This window comes from Nymphalis io, chromosome 18, assembly GCF_905147045.1.
Source record: "Nymphalis io chromosome 18, ilAglIoxx1.1, whole genome shotgun sequence".
In the NCBI taxonomy this organism is placed as follows: domain Eukaryota; kingdom Metazoa; phylum Arthropoda; class Insecta; order Lepidoptera; family Nymphalidae; genus Nymphalis; species Nymphalis io.
Window position 1 is genome coordinate 10843177 of NC_065905.1, and position 23980 is coordinate 10867156.

General features: G+C 33.1%; 1 protein-coding gene across 2 annotated transcripts in view; it reads right to left on the reverse strand.

Moving 5' to 3' along the window:
- Positions 1–23980, reverse strand: part of LOC126775334 (unconventional myosin-XVIIIa) — a 240144-nt gene that overhangs the window by 10471 nt on the left and 205693 nt on the right. For both annotated transcript variants that reach the window (XM_050497182.1, XM_050497183.1), the window contains one exon: positions 14174–14263. In XM_050497182.1, the coding sequence (XP_050353139.1) occupies positions 14174–14263 (90 nt within the window). The remainder of the gene's footprint in view (positions 1–14173; positions 14264–23980) is intronic.

Below are 23980 nucleotides of genomic sequence, written 5' to 3' on the forward strand. Positions count from 1 at the left end.
GATTTTCTTTCCACATTTTGTTTCTTTTAATTTGTAATTTTACCTGCATGTTGTGTCTATTTTGCTTTGAAATGTGTGTAACACCTATAATTAAGATAACATTTAGATTTTAATATTAGTTGTTTAATTATGTTTTACTCGCTTTTGTTAATGTATATCTTGTTGGTGTTAATAAATAAATAAATAAATTCCATAACGCTCATTCAATGCGTGTTGATGTTTTTCTTCGCTACCGCTTAATGGTAAGGTATTTTGATTGTTATAAGTAATTTTAATTAATTTTTAATATTGTCAATGATAAAGGGGCAGCGAAAAAACAGTTGTGGTCAATAATCTCAAACAACCGAAAGACGAAATCGTTTGTAGATATAACAACTAAATATAATAATTGAAGCGATAAATCCGGTTTTTAAAGTTAGGTATACAAATAAAGTACTAAATAGATGATTACATTGATGTAACACTTCATTAAGTGTACTGTCAATTCTACACAGATATAGAAAACAAATTCAGAGTGTCTAGTGTGAGTTTATTTATTTTTTCGATAGCGTTAAAGTTAACTGCAATTTGTATAGAATGAAACTAGCGCCGCCTGCTGACAATAATCAGCAGTGCTATTGTGTAAGAACTTACTTCATTACTCACCCGTGAAATGTTGACTACCGACTTATCGTGATATACAATTTTAATGCGTAATATTATAATTATTATGACCAATGTCGCATATCACTCTCTGATATTTCACGACCGAATTCAAAGTTAAGTCTCGAGTTTGTTCTCACAGAATAGACTTACAGATTTACATACAAATCGCAGTAATCGTCAACGCTATCGAGTATGTAAAGTACCTGAAATTAGTAGGAAAATTATCGAATTCGTTTTGTCTTATTTAATGCACAATGCAATACGTCAATAAATAATTATTTCATATGTAATTCGGTTTATTATGTTACTATCAAAGATAATTATGAATATATGAATTAATTTTGATTGTTTATACAACAAAATGATTACAAATATTATAATGATGAATGGACGCTAACGACTTGGTGATAATTCAAAGAACAGTTTAAAATTGGAACACGTTAGCAGAGAGTGGGAGGTCTAACTGTAACAACTATTTGATGGATCTGCATTTGCCACAACGCATCGTCGCTTGCCAAGCGCATTCGGAATTTCCCATCGGTTTAAATCCGTACACCCATCAAATTATTATTATTGAATTTTAAAACATTAAAGAGAAAATAGATACTTCCTGTCTGTATAACTTACAACGAACACTTAAGATGATTGGCAGCCAGAAATCTTACGCATTTGTAAAAGCTAGCGTAAGAAGTCAACAATGAAAAAATAAAGGTTTTGGCAAGCGTCGCGTCCGTGCGGTAATAGCGGCCGATTCTCAAGCGCCATCACTAGCGCGCCTAAACTGTCTGATAGCCAAAGATTATTTATTAATGCACCTACCTATTATATATATATATATATATATATTAATAGCATTAATAATGTCAACATCGCTATTTACTGACCTCGTCCATTTCAGAAACGGTTGTCCTATCTTCAGAGATTCCTCTGGAAGATCGACAGACACTACTAGCTCTGCTTCCACTGCGGCTGAATAATGTAAAACCTTTAATCATAATATTTGTGGCTGATTTAGATCTCCCAATTTTTCTTCGTTTGCCATCGTAATAAACGTCCAGATCTGGTTCACCCTTGTGACCTAATCTTTTCCATTCATCCATAACGTGGTCGGTTCTCTTCAAAAAGTTGTCGATCTTTGAACTTAAATAGTTTGATGATGTCCCTTCTTCTAAATGTGCCGCGATTGGTTTGAACCTCTGTCTGACAGGCTGTTTTTTACAACCAAGTACAAACGATAGATTAGCGTCGAAAACGACGGGAGCCTGTTCCTTGGATTTCAATTCCTTTAGGTCAACTGCTTCGGAACGATCGCAGGTCTGTGGGAACATTCGACGAGGTGTTGGACTTCTGTTGTAAAGCGTCGAATTCATGCTGGAGGAACGAGATAACGGTACATATGTGCCGTTGCTACTGCACGTTGAGTATTGGCTAGCAGAACTTTTCACGCTGCTATATGACAAAGGACTTGGTGACCGTGAGATGAGTAGGTTGCTGTTTGAACCGTGTCGCTTAGCCAGTTCCGCTATGGAACCTGTTTCCACCGAAAGCGACATAGTCCTTTTGTATGATGGACTAGGCGAGCGAGTTGTTAAATAACTTCCATTTTCATTTGTAGATTGAGGGATCGTACGGACCTCTTTTAAAGGTTTAGTGACAAATAAATTTTTACCATTGAGGAGACCGGTACAAAATTTAGATGGAACTTTTTCTTCAAATTGTATGGGCAGTGTTTTAGATTTCTTTACTGGCAGAATGGCTCGTCCCAACGGCGCCTTAGGTGGCTTCTTAGGAGTCGCATCCAATATTGGAGGCGATAGCAACCCCTCGGAATTCGGCGACAGTACTCCATTGGTTGAAGCTGATGTTCCATTTATCTTTGTTTCCGGTATCTGAATGCTGAGCTCTTTGGTATTCGTTCCTTTCGCAGGTTTAATCTCTGTGCTTACATACGGCATCTTGGTTCACGCGTGTATATTATTTTCGTTTCCTACATAAGCGGAAGTGTTTCCCGTGGTGAAAGTCCAGTGCCATTTCACAGTCGCGTGCAGTATTAGTGTCGCGAGCGGCGCGATGTGCGTCGGGACATCGGGTGGAAATAGAACCGTTGTGGGAGCGCTTCGCGAACGCACTGCGCCGGCTAACTCGGTCGCCGGGCAGTCGTGGCCGCTCGACTATTTTAGTTTATGTAGATGTCGAAGTGCAATCCCGAATGACGCCCGTTAAACCTTCAAAATACACTAGTCCTTCAGAGATGTGTTTACTTACGCACGACTCCGACCTTGCGTTTCGACTGCGCAAGCGCATTAACTGAACAAATATCCGATATTAGAGTATAATTTTAGAAGAAAGTCTAAACACAGCTTATTTTAAAAAGTACATGAATAAAATTCGATTTTAATTTTTTTTCAACATATCTGATTTAATTTTTAATTTATACATCATCAGATATTCTATTAAGTATTAAAAAAGCCGGTGTCAGAGGGTCTCGCTCTTCCTGAATAACAAATTAAGAGTATTTAATTATAAATAAATGTCTAGTCGGATTACATTCTCCTCTTTTACGACGAGGAATGACCCATCAGCAAAAGCACTCCCAGGGAGGGTGTCAACAGCCAGCCATGAGTATACCAATCCACATCATGCAGCGTTGTAACACAAACACCATACACTAAACGGAATAGAATTTGAACATGACTGCATGCCTTTACTGATACGAAAATATAAAAAGCATTTCATGTTTAAATATCTCTTTTATATATATCGATAATATAATATTAATAACTATTTTAAAAATATAATAAATATGTAGCATAATTATAGGATCAAAGTTTGTATGTCCTTTAAGGACACGATGACGAAAGTTTGTTTACGAAATATTTTCGCTCGCTTTTTAAATCTCGATAATCTCTTGGCAAAATAAAAATGCGTAATAACAATATATTATATTTTTTATGCCAATAAGGTTTAATAAAAATAAAAACATTCTATGTTTGGCAAATAACAATATGAGTTTTGCCAAGAATCCGTATTAACGATACATACGATTCACCGAATGTCAAATATCTATTATATTTGACATAACGACTCTTTTATAGTTTCGTTAGAATGCTAATTTAGTATAATGCAGATATTTTACACATAAATAATTTCGCGAAATTACCACCGCGAAGAGATCCGTTCGTATTGGACTTATTTCTGTCATTATTACGTAAATTCGATATATTTGGACGAATCTCAAAATATCTTACTTCCACATCACTATAAATAATTAGATAATTCAATAAATTATTGGCGTTGAGTTGAATGTTTGTTATGAGTGATAATATTTCCTATAAAATTTCCTTTAATATTATATTTAAACGGTTCAGCGTATTAACTAATTACTAATTGTCTATTAGTATTGTCCTTGTTTCATTATAAATGATTTATCTTTAAAAAAGGTTAAAAAACGGTTTGTATAGTTGGATAAGAGTTAAACTTTGATATTAGCGTGTCTATATAGATCTGTAGAGCTCGTTCGCCGGCGGGTTCAATGATAAATAAATAACAACGCTCGCCAAAACCCGATGCACGCCAATGGTTTAACATCCGTCATATATTTGAAATAATTACGCAATCCTACGCATGTAACGAAGTCTTCGAGTTCTCGAACGCTAATTAGTCGGAAAAATATTTGTTGAGATACATTGTACTGATACACTTCTACTAATATAAGAAAGAAGTACAAAAATGCGATCGCTTTTACATTTTTATATCTTACTGGATGTGAGGAATATTGTGTAGGTACATAATGATGGGCTTCTGAATAATTTCGGTCACGGCGGTCAATCTTAAACAGCGCTGGACATACTTTTGTCTATTCCGTCACTTTCATCGCGCAGGACCAACGGCTTTATATGCATTTTCAAAATACCAAGCTGGTACTGAGAGTATTCGACAGAAAAAGTCAATAAATTTTTATTGACAAGATACGGGGCTACAACCAAGGACCTCAGCATCCGGTCTTATATCCAGCCACTAGACCAACGAGATAGTCAAAATGATATAAACTTTAAAAATAAGCGGTCTCTTCTGATGCAATTTTCATTCATTTTCATTCAATCAGATTAATAAGACCTTGAGGTTGATTGATGTTTACTTGTCGTAAGGTCTTTGTTCTTCTGTCTTGATACCACCCATTAATCAGATATTCTACCACACAACAGCAATAGTTAGTGTTGTTGTGTTCCAGTTGGATGGTGAGTGAGTGAGCCAGTGTATGTGACAATTATATAATATGGTTTCATAGCCGTTTAATGAACAAATCTTATATAATATATAATTATTTTTGTTTTATATAACACATTACTATCACTAATCGTAATCAAATTGATAAAATTAAGTTCAATAAAACATTTCGGTATGATTAATATTTTACTAAGAAAATTACATAAGTATAAAATACTATTTCAATATATGTATATTAAAAGTAATTAATCAAAGTTTGTAAACCAGTCACAAACAAATTACGTAATTATTTTCTAATAAAGTATTTGAAATTTGACAATTTGTTATCTGCTAGGCAATTTATAATCCACTAACTGGTATCGGAGCAGCTTGGTGGAACGCACTCTAAACTATTACAAAATGGAGAAGGAGGCCTAATAGTGCAGAATAGCACTGCACCTACACGGTGTTACTATGATAGCAATCACGATGAACTATTATCATGGGACCACCATACGTGTATACTGTACGAAGATAGCGCTAATTATATAACAATTAATTATATATACATTAAATTATATAACAATTTACGGTATAAAAAAAAAACGTTCGGAAATAATCAAGTTGTTAGAAAGTCACAAGGTAGGATTTAATTTTTTTTTTTGTTTAAATAAATCCTTGAGTTATGTTAACAAGATCTTCGAAACCGACGAATGCATATTTTCTGTTGATCTCATATCATACAAGTATATGTTTATATTCTTATTTATTTTTTAATAGAAATATATAAAAACGTTTTAAAGTAACATAATTATTTCCAAAAAGAATTTTCGATTTTCCATTTCTTGTTAATGATTAACAAAGTAAAGAAGATTAAGTGCACAACTTTCCCTAAAGATTATTATTTTAAGTGAAATAAATCATCTTTAATTGGACGCAGTGCAGACAAGGCTCAACGTAATGCTCATATAATGGTCATATAAACGTCACAGAGGGCTTGTAATGTAGCTAATAGGAGATCGATTGTCAGCATGCATTACATTAGCGGCGCATTACTTCGTTATTGCCTTCGAATGAAGACTAGAGTCAGGGTGTTTGGGCATATTTGTTCACTATTATATTATGTCTCGCGCAGATGGCTATTCTTCCCTGAAAATGGCCGCCGTGGCTGAAATCTTTCTAGAGGACCTCACAAGATTACGAGGCAGGAGAGGTCAAACTCTGCCAATTTCGGACTGCAGAAGAATTTCGCGATAGAAAAACCAAATAACTTTTTTATTGGACCGACCCAGAGTTTGAACCCGGGACCAAAACAAAACTAATATTTCGTAGTCGCGGCATTACGTGTGCGTTACGTTGTTCATCCTAACGTATTAATTGCTCGGCACGGAAATATTACTTTAAGGTAATCCGTCGAGATCGACGTACATCATACTGCAAGTAGGTATTATATTAAGTGACTTACACATCTAGGGCTATTCTTTAAGAGCAAACTCGAAAGTCATTTCAGAAGTCGTTCGTGAAATATCAGAAAGTGATATGCGACATTGGCCATAATAATTATAAGATTTCATATATAACGGCATCATAATAGTATATCATAAATCGGTTGTTAATATTTCACAGGTGTATGAAGTATGTTCTTACAGAATAGCACTGCAGTTTCTGTTCACAGTAAATTTTGACAGACGCCCGTAGCTCGTAAGCGGTTGCTCGGCTCGTTCTTATAAATTGTTTTTACGAAGTAATTTTATGCATGACTCGTGTGACCTGAATTTGAAACATTTTTATTTCAGTCTGGAATATTGGAATATTCTAATTATGTTATAGTTCTAAGAGTTCGTCGACTTGCTAATAATATTATATATCCGTATATATACGAATTAATTTCGCGTCGTTTTGCTTAGAACGGAATGAACAAACACCGTATAGTGTACTAGTGTACTTACTAACGTATAGGCAGAGCCGAGATGGCCTAGTGGTTAGAACGCGTGAATCTTAACCGATGGTCGTGGGTTCAAACCTGGACAAGCACCACTGAATATTCATGTGCTTAATTTCTGTTTATAATTCATCTCGTACTTGACGGTGAAGGAAGACATCACGAGGAAACCTGCATGTGTCTAATTTTCACTAAAATTCTGCCACTTGTGTATTCTAACAACTCGCATTGGAGAAGCGTGGTGGAATAAGTTCCAATAACCTTCTCCTCAAAAGGGACAGAGGCCTTAGCCCAGCAGTGGGACAATAACAGGCTGTTACTGTTACTGTAACGTAAAGATAGAAACCAATAAGCAAACAAAGAGCAGGAGGCATAACTACGTAAAACATTCAATATTAATATAACAAAATATATTCTGTATATAATCGCACATATATACATAAATAAAAACTTTTAAAGCAGTCAATAATTTTATATACATATATTATTTGCCCTTTACATGTCAGAGAAGTACATCCGAGACATGCAACTTTCAATCAAATTAGGGCATAAAAACAGTCCCGGATTTGAACCTACACTCCTCAACGGTTACCATCTACGTCCTCTATTCACTGTTTCGATTAACATAACTCATAACTAAATTTAAATAAACTCAAAAATGTCATTAGTTATATATAATTTTAAATGGCATGCCAACGAGACGACACCCACACTATAATACAATAATTATTCTCGAAATAAAAATACACAAATAAACAATCATGGCGATTGTATGTTTCCTTGACCGAGAGTATATAAATATAATTAGAAAATTAAAAACGTCGGCGTAATAAAAATATTCTATAATTTTTCCACAAGAATTCGTGAGTCAAGGTAGAGTTGGAGTTTTTTTTTATTAGTAATCTTCACCACGGCAGAGTGCAAATTGAAAGTGTCAGCGAGTTTATATTACTATGGTTTTTTAAACTGCAGATAAATCTGAATTATGAAGAAAACCTATATATTGAATTAAATGGTTGTTTATACGGTTATGTATTAAATTTGTTTATATATACATAATATTATTTATTTAATTTGGCTTTTACAAATACATTTGAGCCGAGATAGTTCAGTAGTTAGAAGGCTACGGGGAGACTGCAGGTTCAAAATTAATTTCGTGCTCGGTGGTGAAGGAAAACATCGTGATGAAGTCATGTGTTAAATTTCACTGACATCAGGCCACCTGCGTATCCATCAACCTACACTAGAGTAGCGTGGTCGAATGAGCTCTAAACCTTCTCTTCAAAAATTGAGAGGAGACGTTAGGCCAACAGTGGGATATTTACCTTTTTTACCTTACTTTTAAGTACTTTTGAATCGTCGTGCAAATTATATTACTTTGAATTTAAAATGACCATTTACGATCAAGGATCAAAATATGGACCACATAATAGGACTCTTTAAAATAACCTTCGAATATAATTTATAAATCCAAGTAAAATTTTAACGATCACAAAATCGAACTCAAAACATATAATACAAATATGAACGATATAAAACGACACTTTAAAATAGCTTGCGAATATAATTTATAAATAAGTATATTACAGAGCAAACTTACATGCATTTGTGATGTTGATCCATGAAGTAATAATGAATTAATGAACAACTGACTCGAATCAACACTATAGTTCAACTAAGTATAACTGAACGATGTAATTTTAAAACGATTACTTATTTAATGCGATTTTAATTTAAGAATAATGATTAGTTTATGATTACGACCCAATTGTCTTATTAAAATAATATTATTTTAATTAAATATTCACAGATATTAAATAGAAAATATTTTAACGACTCTTATCGCGTTCGAAACGACAGTTGATTTAGCGTTCGCTTTGAAAACACGAACACAAAATATAATGTAAGTAAGATGTTGACATGAGACTTAATTCCACCAAGGAGAGCGACTTCGTACAGTCACCTGCGAAACCCGTAAATGAAGATTCCATATGGAGGCAATTGAAATAATATAAATTATAAAAAAAAAAAACAAACTAGACGGTATTGTTTGACAAGTTTCACTATGGCGTGTGATAGAGCTACGGTATTTGTTAATACTCTTGTCATGTGTAATTATATATTTTGTATTAATCAAAATATCGATTTTGATTATAAGTTATGATAATAAAAATGAGAAACTTAATTATTCAAGCGGGCAAAAGTACTGTCGAATCGTAATTTTACAGGATTAAATAACCTTACTAATCTATTTCAATCGAAGAAGGAGTAGAGATAAGCAACCGTAAGATTTACGTATTCCATACGATTTGCTAATGTTGCTGCTGCATTATGCACTACAAACGGTTCTTGATTAATTTACCTTTGTTTATAATAAAACATTCAACTTGAATATTCAATTTGAATAGTTGTAACCATTTTAATTTAACGTCCAAAGTTCCGATTACAACTTCGCGGACATTGAAGACGCCATTTTTTCTCGAATCCATAGTGATGATAGATTATTCTAGAACTCGACCAATGACATCGCGTCAATTCAATATGAAAGATTTTTTAATTGTCTTTACTATTCTTGTGGTTTGAATAGGCTATATAGTATATATATATATATATATATATATATATATATATATATATATATATATATATATATATATATACATATATGTATGTATATATATATACTAAATATATATAGGTAAGAAGCTCAGTAATCATTACTTTTACACGACTGCCCCAAAAAGGAAGTTTTCAAGGTCTTACTGTCATTGTATTGTTTAATTGTGTTCCGGTAGGAAGGACGAACGATTCAGTGTAACTACAGGCACAAGGGACATGACATCTTAGTTCCCAAGGTTGGTGGCGCATTGGAGATATAAAGTATAAATAGTATATGTTTACGGTGGTTGTGACAACTTACCATCAGGTGGCCTATTTGTCTGTGATATAAAGTAGGGTTTATGTATGTATGCGAGTTTTTTTATTTCACCGTAACTTTTAAATGACTGAACAGATTTGGATGTATGGGGTATCATTAAGAACTTAATACGATGATCGTGGGTTCAAATCCGGGCCAGCACCACTGAATTTTCATGTGCTTAATTTGTGTTTACAATTCATCTCGTGAATCGTGTAAACTTTAGGTTTACTTCACCTTGACGGTGAAGACGGCACGAGATGAATTGTAAACACAAATTAAGCACATGAAAATTCAGTGGTGCTTGCCCGGGTTTGAACCCACGATTATCGGCTAAGATTCACGCGTTCTTACCACTGGGCCATCTCGGCTTTTTTTAATAGTAATAGAAAGATATGCCTTATCATAATCATATATTATATTCATATATAATCAATAATTTTGTATCCGACTGTACTTGTTAGTACGTTTCGCATCACCGAACGAAGGTTAATAATTAAATCCTATTGTTTTCAATTGCGACAGTCGCTAACTGTACAATTCTATATTTATATTCAATTGAATCTGATATTTTATACGAGAGGCGAGATAGTGCAGCGGGGAAGAGATCTTAACCGATGGTTAGCAAGTTCCATTCGCGTTCAGTATTGAAGGAAGACATTTTGATGAAACCTGCACGTGTCGGGTGTGTCATTGGAGCGGCGTGGAGGAATAAGATCCAAACCTTCTAAAGGAAAGGATGCCTTAACTCAGCAGTGGGAAATTTATAAGTTGTTACTTTTATTCTTTACGGGTTTTTTTTTTTTTTATAGAATAGGAAGGTGGACGAGCATATGGGCCACCTGATGGTAAGTGGTCACCAAACGCCCTTAGACATTGGCATTGTAAGAAATGTCAACCATCGCTTATAGCCAAAACGCCACCAACCTCGGGAACTAAGATTTTACGTCCCTTGTGCCTGTAATTACACTGGCTCACTCACCCTTCAAACCGGAACACAACAATATCAAGTATTGCTGTTTTGCGGTAGAATATCTGATAAGTGGGTGGTGCCTACCCAGACGAGCTTGCACAAAGCCCTACCACCAGTAAGAGGAACATTAACTACAATATATTTCTTGAGGCTTATTTTTAAATATTTTATTTAATTTTAAAAGCGAAGTTTATATATTTAATTAATAAATTCTGTAAACATTTTTATTTATAAGTAAATTTTTAATTACGTAATGTTAAAAAAAATACTCAAAAATTAATTTGTATATATAATAAGGATCAAAATCCGTCATATTTCAAATAACATATTAAACAGTACAATTACGACGTAACAAAATAATCTCGAGTTAATAAGGGATTTGAGATAGAAGAAAAGGTGCGAGTAACCACTTGAAGTCGTTTGCGGTTATTTCAGTAAATACGTTGTGGGCATAGCTTTTAAGATAGTACGGGATCTATCCGATAGATGGCGGTAGGAGTAAGAAACGATCATAATTTTCAATTGACCTTAGTAATATACTCGAGCTAGTAAAAAGTACTTTATACTGAAGGATACACATGTGAAAGATTTTCATTCGACAAATGCAGGTTGCCTGACGCGTTATCCTTTAGCGTCGGGCACCAAAATTATTATAAACCAAACTAAGTTATAGCTAATGTGTATAAAAACAATTCATTATAATGACTGCAATTATATTTTTATAATTACAAACTCATATTATACACACTGGGCTCTAGGGTGAATGGACGGATCACTTATACATATAAGCTTTTATTTGTAACACCATTTTTTCATATTAAATAAGAACACGACTTATTTTTGAATCAATAATAAAATTAAAATAAATATACTCAATAAATAAAATATTATCGTCATATTTAACATAATTAATGTTATTTATCAAAGTATAATAAATTCAAAGTTATTATTATTCGAAAAAATAAATAAAAACATAGTTTTGTTAATGTTATATATTTTCTTGTTATTATAATATTATATATGACACGCACACATAAGGAAGTAAGAGCGGCGGCGGAGTGTGATGACGTCATAAGGAGCGTCATACCGTTTGCCGTCCCGTCATACGGGCCGGTCTTATACGCACAGTTTCACAACAAAACCTTACATTAATTCTAAGCAAATACATAGAATATATAAGTTTCTATTAAACACGTTGAGTGATAAAATAAAAATAAAAGTAAGTTGCAATAACTAGTAATAACTTAACTAACCAAAAAACAAGTATTACCAAGATCAAACCGCGCGGTGCGCTCTGCTAAGTTCATTACTGTAATGAGGACTCGTCATTGACAAACAGTACGAGCAGCTTGTCTTGAACAAGTTATAGAAATATAAATATGAACACGCTTTGTTTGTAATTGCTGGATTTTCTGGTTCTGATTCCTTATCAAATATATTGTAAAAATAAATATTTTAGAACATTATAATTTGTTAGAATATTTGACAGAACATAAGATTATGGACCGACCTGGGGGTCTGTCTTATATCTAGCCAATACAAGATATAAGAAAGATTTTAGGCCGGGCCGATAAAAATTTATATAAGTAGGAAGTGTATAAATGCTTCGAAAAGCAAGTAAAGCGGTTGGTCCAGCGCTAAAACTCTTTCCGGGCGTGTCACCTGTGTTTTCGTACACACTTGTGCACTATAATATGCCCCGCGCAGTTGGCTTATCTCCATGAGATTGGCCGCCGAGGTCGAAATCGGTCTGGAGGACATGATTATCAATTATTACTTAGTAACTATCATTGCAAGTATTAACTAATAATACTTTGACATGACGCTGTTGTAGGATGATCGGAGCCTACCCGTTTGTAAACGTTTGTAGCTCTGCCAGGTTAATCCTATACTTCTATTACTTATTTTATCTTTAATTCTAAAATCTTTCGATAATCATTACTTTCGACGTTGCACACGAACTGGGCGTCGAATACTCGCGTGTCTGTCACATTTTATCAAATATTGACTGTTTTGCAAATAATCATTTTGGTCGTATTTATGTTTTTAAGGAATACACATAATGTTTTCGATAGCGAAGCTATTGACCTGAGTCAAGGTTTACCGGTTCTGTTGTAAATATTCAAGAAGGTATTTAATTACGAATATAACTTTGTTTTAGATATGAGTCACGGAATCAAACGTCTTGTGAACTTTTTAAATTTAAAACCTAAATAAATAAAAGCAGCAACTATTCCTATTGTTAATTAATTTTTTAATGGTACCAGGTCAATTAGTTTTGTTTAGCTTATAAGCAGTAGATCACGCCATTATAGGTTTACATCCCGGGCAGAACCGACAACTAATGCTGTTTTTTTTGTATAACTGATGTCTTTATAGTTTCCGAACCGAGATAGCCTAGTGGTTCGAACGCGTGAATCTTAACCAATGATCGTGGGTTCAAACCCGGGCAAACACGACTGAATTTACATGTGCTTAATTTATGTTTATAATTCACCTTGACGGTGAAGGAAAACATCGTGAAAAAACCTGCATGTGTCCAATTTCATTAAAATTCGGTCACATGTGTATTCTACCAACCCGCATTGGAGCAGCGTGCTGGAATAAGCTCCAAACCTTCTCCTCAAAGGGAGAGGAGGCCTTAGCCCAGCAGTGGGACATTAACAGGCTATACTGTTATATTTTCCTTAACAACTTCAATTTTGTACACCAAGTTGAATAATTAATATAGAAATATATTACGATATGTTAAAAAAATAGTTGTCGTCAATACCTACATTAAATATTTGTCTTGAAACACATACAGTTACTAATATTATGAAATTAACACACACACACACAGCTGCTTGACAAAAAGGAAATTAACAACATCGGTTGTCAACATGCGTTGATCACAAAAGTTTCTGTAAACGACTTATATATATACTTATATTGTAAACTATCAAAAATGAACACAATGCTTACGTAATTGTCGGTGACATTTTAATTGCAATCACTTGCAAATACAGAAATATCTAATTATTGAAATGCGAAATAAGATAAGTCTAAGTAATAGCTGTCATGAACGGTAAATATTAATTAATTTCCTAGATTCTGTTTAACCGGTAATTGTATGAAGCGCATATCTTGCAGGCCTTATCAGTTATCTGTCCCTCGTTGATCACCCGCGTAAGTCTAGTCGAATGAAAGTAAATAACCGAGATGGTTTTGTGGTTAAAACGCGTGAATTCCTGCGTTTGAATGTGATTCTGTCATATGTGTGATTTAGTCACCCGCTTTGGCAAAGCGTGGTGTAATAACTTAAAAATTATTTTCTTTAGAGGATAGAGGCCCTTTCCCAGCAGTGGAATATTTGCTGGCTGTTACTTAATACATATAAAATTTTTTGGTGAACAAGGTGATCTAGTCTCAGCTAGTTCGGACTAGCGTATTGTACTTATATTAAAACTACTCAACAATGTCAATAGGTATATATATATTATAATCTTACCTTATTTTCGAATTTTTCCGTCTCGTTCTTGTAATGCGTTCGTTCGCTTTCAACTTTATCTAGTTTAGCCCGTAGTGTCTCCAACTCCTCCTGTAAAGAATATAAACATCACGATATAAATATTTTGTTTCAATATATACAATACAAAAGGTAAACGAGTTTTTAATCTTAATAAATTTACTTAAATGCGTTAAATCGCTTCAATAATCCTTATAACAGTAGAATTATTCACCAGCTTAGCATTCCCGTGACTAGTCGGGCACGGGGCCAGACATAAAAGTTTTCTTGCTGTTTTTTTTTATAGAAAAGGAAGGCGGACGAGCATATGGGCCATCTGATGGTAAGTGGTCACCAACGCCCATAGACATTGGCATTGTAAGAAATGTTAACCATCGCTTACATCACCGATGCGCCACCAACCTTGGAAACTAAAATGTTATGTCCCTTGTGCCTGTAATTACACTGGCCACCCACCCTTCAAACAGGAACACAACAATACAAAGTACTACTGTTTTGCGATAGAATATCTGATGAGTGGGTGGTACCTACCCAGACGAGCTTGCACAAAGCTCTACCACCAGTGAAATTATTGTAACAGTGTTACAACCGAGACCAAATAAGTGGGATAAGAGATTGCGAATAGTGACGATGATTAACTAAAAAAAAATATATATATAGTGCTTGAAAGCGCTTACTCGAACATTTTGCTTTAGACCTTTTGTACAAATAAAAGTTACTTGTTGTGACAATAGCTGGCTCGTAATGCGAGTAATTCCTCGTATGACGGCGGTCGATGAAACCAATCGCGTGTTCTTCGCATCAGTAATGCTATGTAAGATCATTTGGAGATCATTGGTATTGGAGACGATTGAGTATAAATAATATTATATACTAGTTCATTAACTTTTACTTGCTCCCCTTGCGTTTAAAAAACAAATTTTGGATCACGTTAAACGAGATCCCAGAAAAGCTTAAAAAATTTCAATAGTAAGGTTTAAGAAGACAGTTTGTGTGTTCAAATTTTATTCTTTCCGAATAATTTATTATTGTAAAATAGTACTTCCGCTCAGTTTTTTTTTCATCGGTTGTTCGCAGGTCTGACAATGAAAGTGTAATGCTTATATGTTGATTTTGATTTGATCTTGAACTCAGCGGTGCTGCGCGGATTTCAACACGCAATATTATTTCGTTAATATTCCCTACATTAAACCACTCGGCGATCTAATATATAATCGTACAAATAATTAACTTAAAACTAAATAATACGTGAGCTCACACCCGACCTTACTATGACCGCGGAAACTTTAGTTTGAGTTCAAGACATAGAATATTATTATCACCACTATATTGGTATAACAAAAAACGCTTTATAAACGATATATTCGCTGACATATGTGACGTAACGCGTTGGTTGATAAGGCGTTTTTTTAGTCTCAATTTCATTTCTAGAATCTATTATCAATATTAGATCGAATATAACGTTATTGATTCATAGAGTAAAATTAAAAACATTATTATGTAAATAATATATTTATTTTAGTTTAGTTTATGTAAATTTCAAATTTTGTATTCTAAACCGCTGCGGTAACAATCATTATTACTGGACATTCAAGCTTTTTATTAATGTTATTTCTTTGAACTGAATCCTTTTTGTTCAACATCATTCTGATAATTACATTTATCTTGTTACAAAAAAAAAAAGAAATTTAAATTTCGAACACAATCCTGACGACGATTTTGTGAAGCCGAACTTATACATCACTTAACGTCTACATATTACAGCACAGTCATTTGCATTTCCGGATATTCAAACAAGCTCATCAACCTGATCACAAGTTCATTGAACATGTTACATTAAATATAAAGGACACATATGATATTAAAATTCAAATAAAAATTCGAATAGCATTTTATTTCTGATGATGAGCAAAAATAATCGCATACAAATTTATTGTAGACAATAATTATATCTTATACACATGATATATAATTAATTAAAAGCTTAGTATACATAACATAAAATTTTAATAAAAAACTAAGATAAATTGTCTGGTTAATAAGTCCATTGTTCATTAAATATGTATATAATATCAAATATATATACAACCATTTTCACAATTACATTGTGTCGAAGACATAATGTATTCGCGTTTAAGTAAAATAATATTTATTTACTTATAACTCATCGCCTTAGTGACCCCCACTGGTGGTGGTAGAGGGCTGGTTCGTTAATCGACCATAGGATCGGAATTGCTATTTATTAAATTGCGATATTTAGAAAAGCTTCTAGAAATTCAACGATCCACGCGGTTTTCATATTAGTACAGTAGGTATATTTAATTTTTTTGTATATATTTATTTAAATCATCATTGTAAATAATTATAATGTGAATAAAGTGCTATTACAACAAACTAAATCGAGAATTTCTGATCACACGGGTGGCAGAGCTTCGTGCAAGCGGGTGTGTCCTTGCGCAAGTCTTATTGTTACCACACACTCATTACAGATGCTACCGCCAAATAGCAACTAACGTTGAACAAACAGATACTTAACATTGTTGTTCCAGTCTGAAGGGTGAGTGAGCCAGTGTAACTACAGGAACAAGGGATATAACGTCTTAGTTCCCATGGTTGCGTGACATCGTCGATATAAGGGATGATTAATATTTCTTACAGTGACAAAATATATTGGCGTTGGTGACTTACTGTTTTAAATAAAACATAAAGGAAAGTACAGTAAAAACCCGTAAACATGTTGTGAGAAGGCAATTCAATTATTACGTTAGTAAATATTAATTGTTTATCGGGTTGTAAAATTTATAAGAGCCCTTAATTAATGTCGGTTGCCAGTCAGTGTAGTTACGTGAGCTCGATATCGTCTTATGTACATTTGAATTTATCTCTAAGTCTCGAGATTAATGGAAAATGTTTGTTTATAATGTCATGATATATTCACGTTTAGAAAGGTTTCTCGATTTATCATTATATATTTATCTATAAAATTATTTACTTTTTATACAATCCATAATATTGTTTGACTCAATGTTCTGAGTACGGGAACCTATTGTTACTAGTGGTAGGGCTTTGGGCAAGCCCGTCTGTGTGGATACCACTCACTCATTACATAGTCTACCGACGAACAGCAGTTCTCTATATTATCGTGTTCCGGTTTGAAGGGAGGTAGGCGCATTGACGACGCAAAGGATGGTTAAAATTTCTTGCAGTACTACACCATCAGGCATATTTGCTAATCTGCCTGCTTGTTAAAATAATGTTTTTAAGTACACTTGTGTTATTTATCAAGGATTTATCGACACGTTTCGGGAAGGCTACACTTACCTCCATCACGAAGCGAACGGAATCCAAAAGAATAACTAATAATAATATTAAAAATATTTACAATAATGTATTAATAGCTCAACGGTCCGATCCTGACAACTTGAGATATTGTCGTATTCACACAACGAATAATTAGCAAGTACATGGCAGCAAATGGTATCCACATAAGTGTTAAATATATTAAGTAATTAACGTATTGTTTTATGTTCTGATGATGAACAAAAAATAATAAATTATAAATAATGCATACGAGGCGTAACTCGAAAGCGTCCCTATAATAAACGTCTCGTAAAATTTGAAGACACATCTATGTATGTATGTAATGTAACGTATAGGAACGACTCAAAAAGGCACGGACTTAAACTTTAAAAATAATAATAACATTAAAATAAACCGTCTCAGTATAATTAGTCTAGAACAGTTAGCTGGTAAACTAGTAGGTACGATCGATGTATCGAATAATGATCTCGACATCACGCATCTTGGTGAATCGGTTTTTTAATGCAAATTAGTGAAACTCCAGTGAAATAGACCGCGACGCGGCTGAACACAGCGATCGTGCTCGTCTCTATATGTTGACAATAACATTCAACAACATAAGGCCAACTACAAACATGACGGCAATAAAAAATATAAGCAGTCTTGTGAACAAGAACACTTAAAAACATTGATAGTTTATAAAAAAATTAAAATAGAAATACTTTTTTTAATATTATAAAGTGTTACATTACTTGTACAGAGTTATATACGGTTTCATTAAAATTCGTTTAGTGTTTCAGTCATGACAGCGTAACAGATAGACTGAGTTACTTTCGCATTTATAATATAATAGATTACCAAATATACGGTTGAAACTGTAATGCATCTTCCTTAGGTGTTAGAATCGTTGGTAGAAATCACGGCTGTATTACAAGTCGCGCTTCACGATTGAGGATGATAAATATTAAATAGTATGACAACCTATATTTATAAAAATATATAAATAATTTCATTAATAATAAAAATGTAACGGTATACGGCTCCGTATAGTTCAATATTTAGAAATGAAAAAACTCTATCCGATTAGGAGTTGGTTTCCATTGACCTACAATTATTTATAGACAATAATTGATACTAACTTTTATGGTAAATATATATCAATGACATATACATAATGTAACATTATATATATATAATACATTGATATATATATATATATATATATATCAATGTATTTTATCGAGATATATAAAAGTAGCAAAACCTAATTAATCGGTAAAACCGATTCGAAGTCTCTTATTATTAAAAAATACGAATACCTGCATTCTAACATCAATCATTATGGCTACCCGTCCCGGCTTAACCAAGATTGTCCTGTCTATTTTAATTTTTATAGAAAATTAATAAATTTCTACCGCGAATAACTTGATTTGAGATATATTTATACTCGTGACAAGCGACAACAACAAGAAATTTTATAAAATTTTGTAATGGGTTTGATTTAATTCGACATTTATTTTCTCTTACTCAGAGCATTTAAATAAAAACTTGTTTTTAAAATATTTATAAAAAAAAGAATAATATGATTGTATATAAAGTTCGAACAAGAAAAATATTTATTTTTATATACATATTTTGATATATATATTAAAAGGTATAATATATTTATATAGAAGTTTACAATCATATAACGTCAAAAGATGATAGTCGTGACAAGAAACGCTTGTAAAATATGGTCTAGACATTGTATTAACGCTTTTCCGGGAAGAGAAAATCTAGTGGAAAGCGCGTTTAAATTCTAAACTTAATAGTAGCCATTAAAGAGAAAACTTGAACAAGAACTATTTCCTTTTCGATACTCACTTAGTAACATGACACCGCCATCGTATGCGGCGTTATATAAGCGATGGTATTGCGGTTACCTGCCCACAACAAGGCAGTTATTACGCACCTTCCTATATCATCTCTATACTTTAAAATAGTCTTTATTACAAACGAAATAGATAACAAAATCGAATGCTTAACAAACAATGCAGAAAAATGTATATAAGTCCCAATAGATTCAGTCATGTGTAAACTGTTTTGTTATTATTTTCGTAACAGTTAATCGTTACCTACCATTAAGTAGGTGGTAGGGCTGTGTGCAAGCCTACCGCTAAACAGCAATACTCAGTATTATTACGTTCCGGTTTGAAGGGTGAGCGAGCCACTGTAAATACAGGCACAAGATAGCATTTTAGTTATAAAGGCCAATGTCTATAGACTGTGGTGGAACTTACCAACAAATGACCCATTTGCCCGCCTACATGTCATGTCATTGATATAAAAAAAGCTTTCACGATATGATAAAACTATAATAAAGTATAGTTCCGTTAATCTAGACTTGTTGCGGCCGGATGTCATAAACCGGATTAATCAGGATTTGCTGTAAAATAATGATAGTATGTTTCTTTTAAAACATCGTTTTCTTGAAAAGCATTATTTACGTTTTATTATTTAATAAACTTTTTCCTTTTATTTTTTCGTTTTAATATAATAGAATGTTAATCTTAGTTCGCGAAATACGAACTCAGAGTTTACAAAACAAAACTGTTCGAAAAGTTTACAAAATTCTAACTATCACTATTTTGTTCGGATTTATCTGAGACTCTACTGCATATATGTGTTTAGTTACAAGCTAATATTTTCTATAGCAATCTTGTCTAAACACGTTTATAATTCCGCCTAATCTTATGACACTGTGACGAACCCCCCACTGTGACGAAGAACAAGTTATGTCATTTATGAACACGTGTATAATAAACTTAATTTTATTTATAATTTTGTAAAGTTTTAAGTATTTTACTTATAAATTTTGTCTGAATCTGTATTTTTTTCTTAATTTATTTGAGGATAATAGACGAGCAGGTCTACCTCATAGAGAGTGCGTCTAATCACACCGGCTCAATTCTTCTTCTGACGCTCCCTTCTAGTATACAGTAAGAAATATTCATTTATCATTTATTTTTTATTTATATACGATATGTCACTAAATATGAGAGAGGACACTGATTTCTGTAATACAGGTCTTTGAGCCCAGCTCAGAAATCAGGGACTTCATTATAATTTGTTACTTTTTATGTGAATAAAGATTATAATTATATTTTTCTTTTACATTTCCTCTCGTACGAGGTAACAAAAACCTAAACACACGGGCCGTAGCCAAGCGCGAGTAGGGTCTAGGTGATTGTATAGGAAGATGAGATAGATGCAGTCGTAAGGAACTTGCGAGTGAGGCGGCATGTTTTCAGGACGATTGCCTTTTGGAGTAAATTATGAGTGTGTTTAGGAACCTGTAACTTATGTTAAACTCAACGCTAGAACCAACGCGTATATAATTTAGAATAACCTAATATTTATTTAAGTTGATTATAAATTTTGTTTCAATGTTATTTAATTTCGTGATATTATTTTTTTTACAACTACCAACATTAAAAATGATTAGACTTTGGTATAAATAGCGATGTATTTCAATGAACGATTATTTTTATTGTTGAACTTAAGCAGGGTGGTTACTCTGCCTGTTTAAATAAATATTGTTTATAACCACCCAACACTTCTTTCGCTATCCTGGCCCACCTTCTGTTTCACATATCAAGGCTACGTTGTAGGCTTTTAGGTACGACTCCAGTTGTTGATATGACATTATTATTATTATTAATTTAAACCATTTGTGATTTGTTAGACTACCCAGTGAATGAGTGTAACTTGTCGGGCCCGGGTTTCGAGTTTAGTTACTACATTAGTTTAGTTCTACTTTGCTAGGCCCGTTGAATTAAGTCGAGTCATAGTCATAACGTTAGCATCATTTAAAAAAAAATAATCAAAGAAAAGTATAAACGACAATACTATACGCTTTGTGTAAATCCATATTTGTAATACAATAGCTTTTTTGCGATGCGTCCTTATTCCGCGAAGCTCTTTAACGTGGGAACACGTCCGTTACATACGTTATATTATCGATTGCATTAATGTATCTTGGTTTTTACATACCATAAACAGTTATTTTCAACCCTGATCTAATTGTCTGATTCGATTCTCGCTCATTACGGAGTACGCGAACGGTATGTTTCTTACGATGTTTACAGTAGACTGGTCACAATGTTAATTGTTATAATAATAGATTGTCTTACATTTATAAGGACTCGACTATTTCTAACTATGGCGATGTAGTCGGAGCGTGGGTAGGTTAGTGGTTTAGCGTTGTTTGAATATATATAAATACTTTTTACAAAAGCCGTTATTACTCATTAAATTTAAATGGTTTAATTTTTTTTTATTATCTGTTATTTTATGCTGCAATAGATCGATGCGAGTTTTTGTATATAGATAGTTTATTGGCTTTAGACTGAATCGGTTTTTATACCGAATATTATACGGTGCGAAGCCGCGATTAAAACCGAATGAAATAATAATAACGTCACATTTCCAAGTACACCGTATGTGTATGCATCAGCAACTAAGTTATATCCGTCCGTAACCCGTAACAGCCTGTGAATGTCGCACTGCTGGGCTAAAGGCCTCCTCTCCTCTTTTTTGAGGAGAAGGTTTGGAGCTTATTCCACCACGCTGCTCCAATGCGGGTTGGTAGAATTCACATGTGGCAGAATTTCAGTGAAATTAGACACATGCAGGTTTCCTCACGATGTTTTCCTTCACCGTAAAGCACGAGATGAATTATAATCACAACTAAGTTATATACGGGCCGTATAATAATGTAAAAATCCAATGTTCTATTCTGGTGTCCTTTTATTGCATAAATAAGCTTAATAATTAATATATTACTTATTAGTAATTAAGAAAAAAAACATTTCAAATGTGAAATTGAATTAACAAAAATGATCCTTAATTATTCAAAAATGTCTAGATATTTTCACAAAAGCGAAACTCTAGCTGAGGTTTTAGTACCAATAAATAAATTTTATTATCTGCATCTCTATTTGATATTTAAATAATAAATATAATTTAATCTGTGCTTCGATGGTCTCAACGGAAAATAATTTGCACATCATCTTTTTATAGACGGTTTTTTTCTACAAATTATTATTTAAATTATATTCTACAAATGAATTAATGTTTAGAAATTATTTAAAACAGATAAATTAATGAATTTAGAAAACATTGTATGAATAAAAAATCATTGTGGGTTTTCTTATCAAAAATGGAATACAGAACATTCGAATTTTTAAAAAAACAAAAAAGTAATATGGTTAAATAATAATCTTATGGATATTTACATTTTACTTATGTAGATATTTTTACTATGAACATTCATGATATATCGTAAGTTTTAAAGTGGCGTAATTATACAAGAAAAATTGTTATTTTTTATAATATGTAGGCAGACTGGCAAATAGGCCACCTTATGATAAGTCCCCACCGCCCATAGCACTATAAGAAATATTAACCATCATAACATCGTCGAATCGCCACCAGCCTTGGAGCCTGAGATGCTTCTATTCAAAAAGTTTAAGAAACCCTTCATTCACATCCTATAACGGACACAGGATACTCTGTAAGTAGTGACTGCTTTACGTAACGGTTTTATTAAACAATTTTACCGTTAATCACTTTTGTAAGCTTCGACGTTATGAATAAGAAAAAAAAAATTACAGGAGCACATGAGTTCCGCGAAGCTAGGGATATACACCACTGAGTACATGACATATAATATAAGTACACAAAGTACCGCCGACGACAGAGACGAAGACAATTTATCATACACAAGTCAAAAGTTATTTAAATCGCGAAAAAACAATAATTGAAAAGTGATAAAATCGCCAGAACATCGAATACAAGAATCTCTATAAAATATGTTTATTTCACATTAGCTACACGGCCCGGTTTCGCACGGGTTGAATAAGGGAATATCGGACAAACAAGAAAAAAATCATTAGATTATCATTTATTTAACAGACTAGTTTCAGACCGCGACTTCGTTCGCGTTCGGGGGGGGGGGGGGGGGTTAGATTTAAGAAGTATATGCCCTTCCTTAGGATTCAAGCATGCTTCATACCAAATTTCTTTAAAATCAGTTCAATAGTAAGAGTTATTTTCACATTTATAAATATTATTATTAATAATTAAATTAAAATATAAAAATGTATTTATAAAAGTAGGTATATATCTCACAGTTGAGCAAAAGCCAATGGGAAACAAATAAAATCAAAATACAAATAGACTTTTACAAGTACATATGAATCCAGTTGATTTATAATATAAAGTTAAAAAAAACGTCAAGCGTTTTTTTTTTGTCATCGTTAGTGTGACGCGTGACAATCGTTAATGACGTTTGACGAGCTCCCGTTAATTAGACGATAAAATTTCATGAGATAAACTTTTTGCTAATTTGCGGGAGAAGACGAATAAATCATTAATATAAAAGTGAAACTGTGGGCCAAGATTATCAATTTCTTCTACAAATTTGTTAATATAATAAAATAATAATAA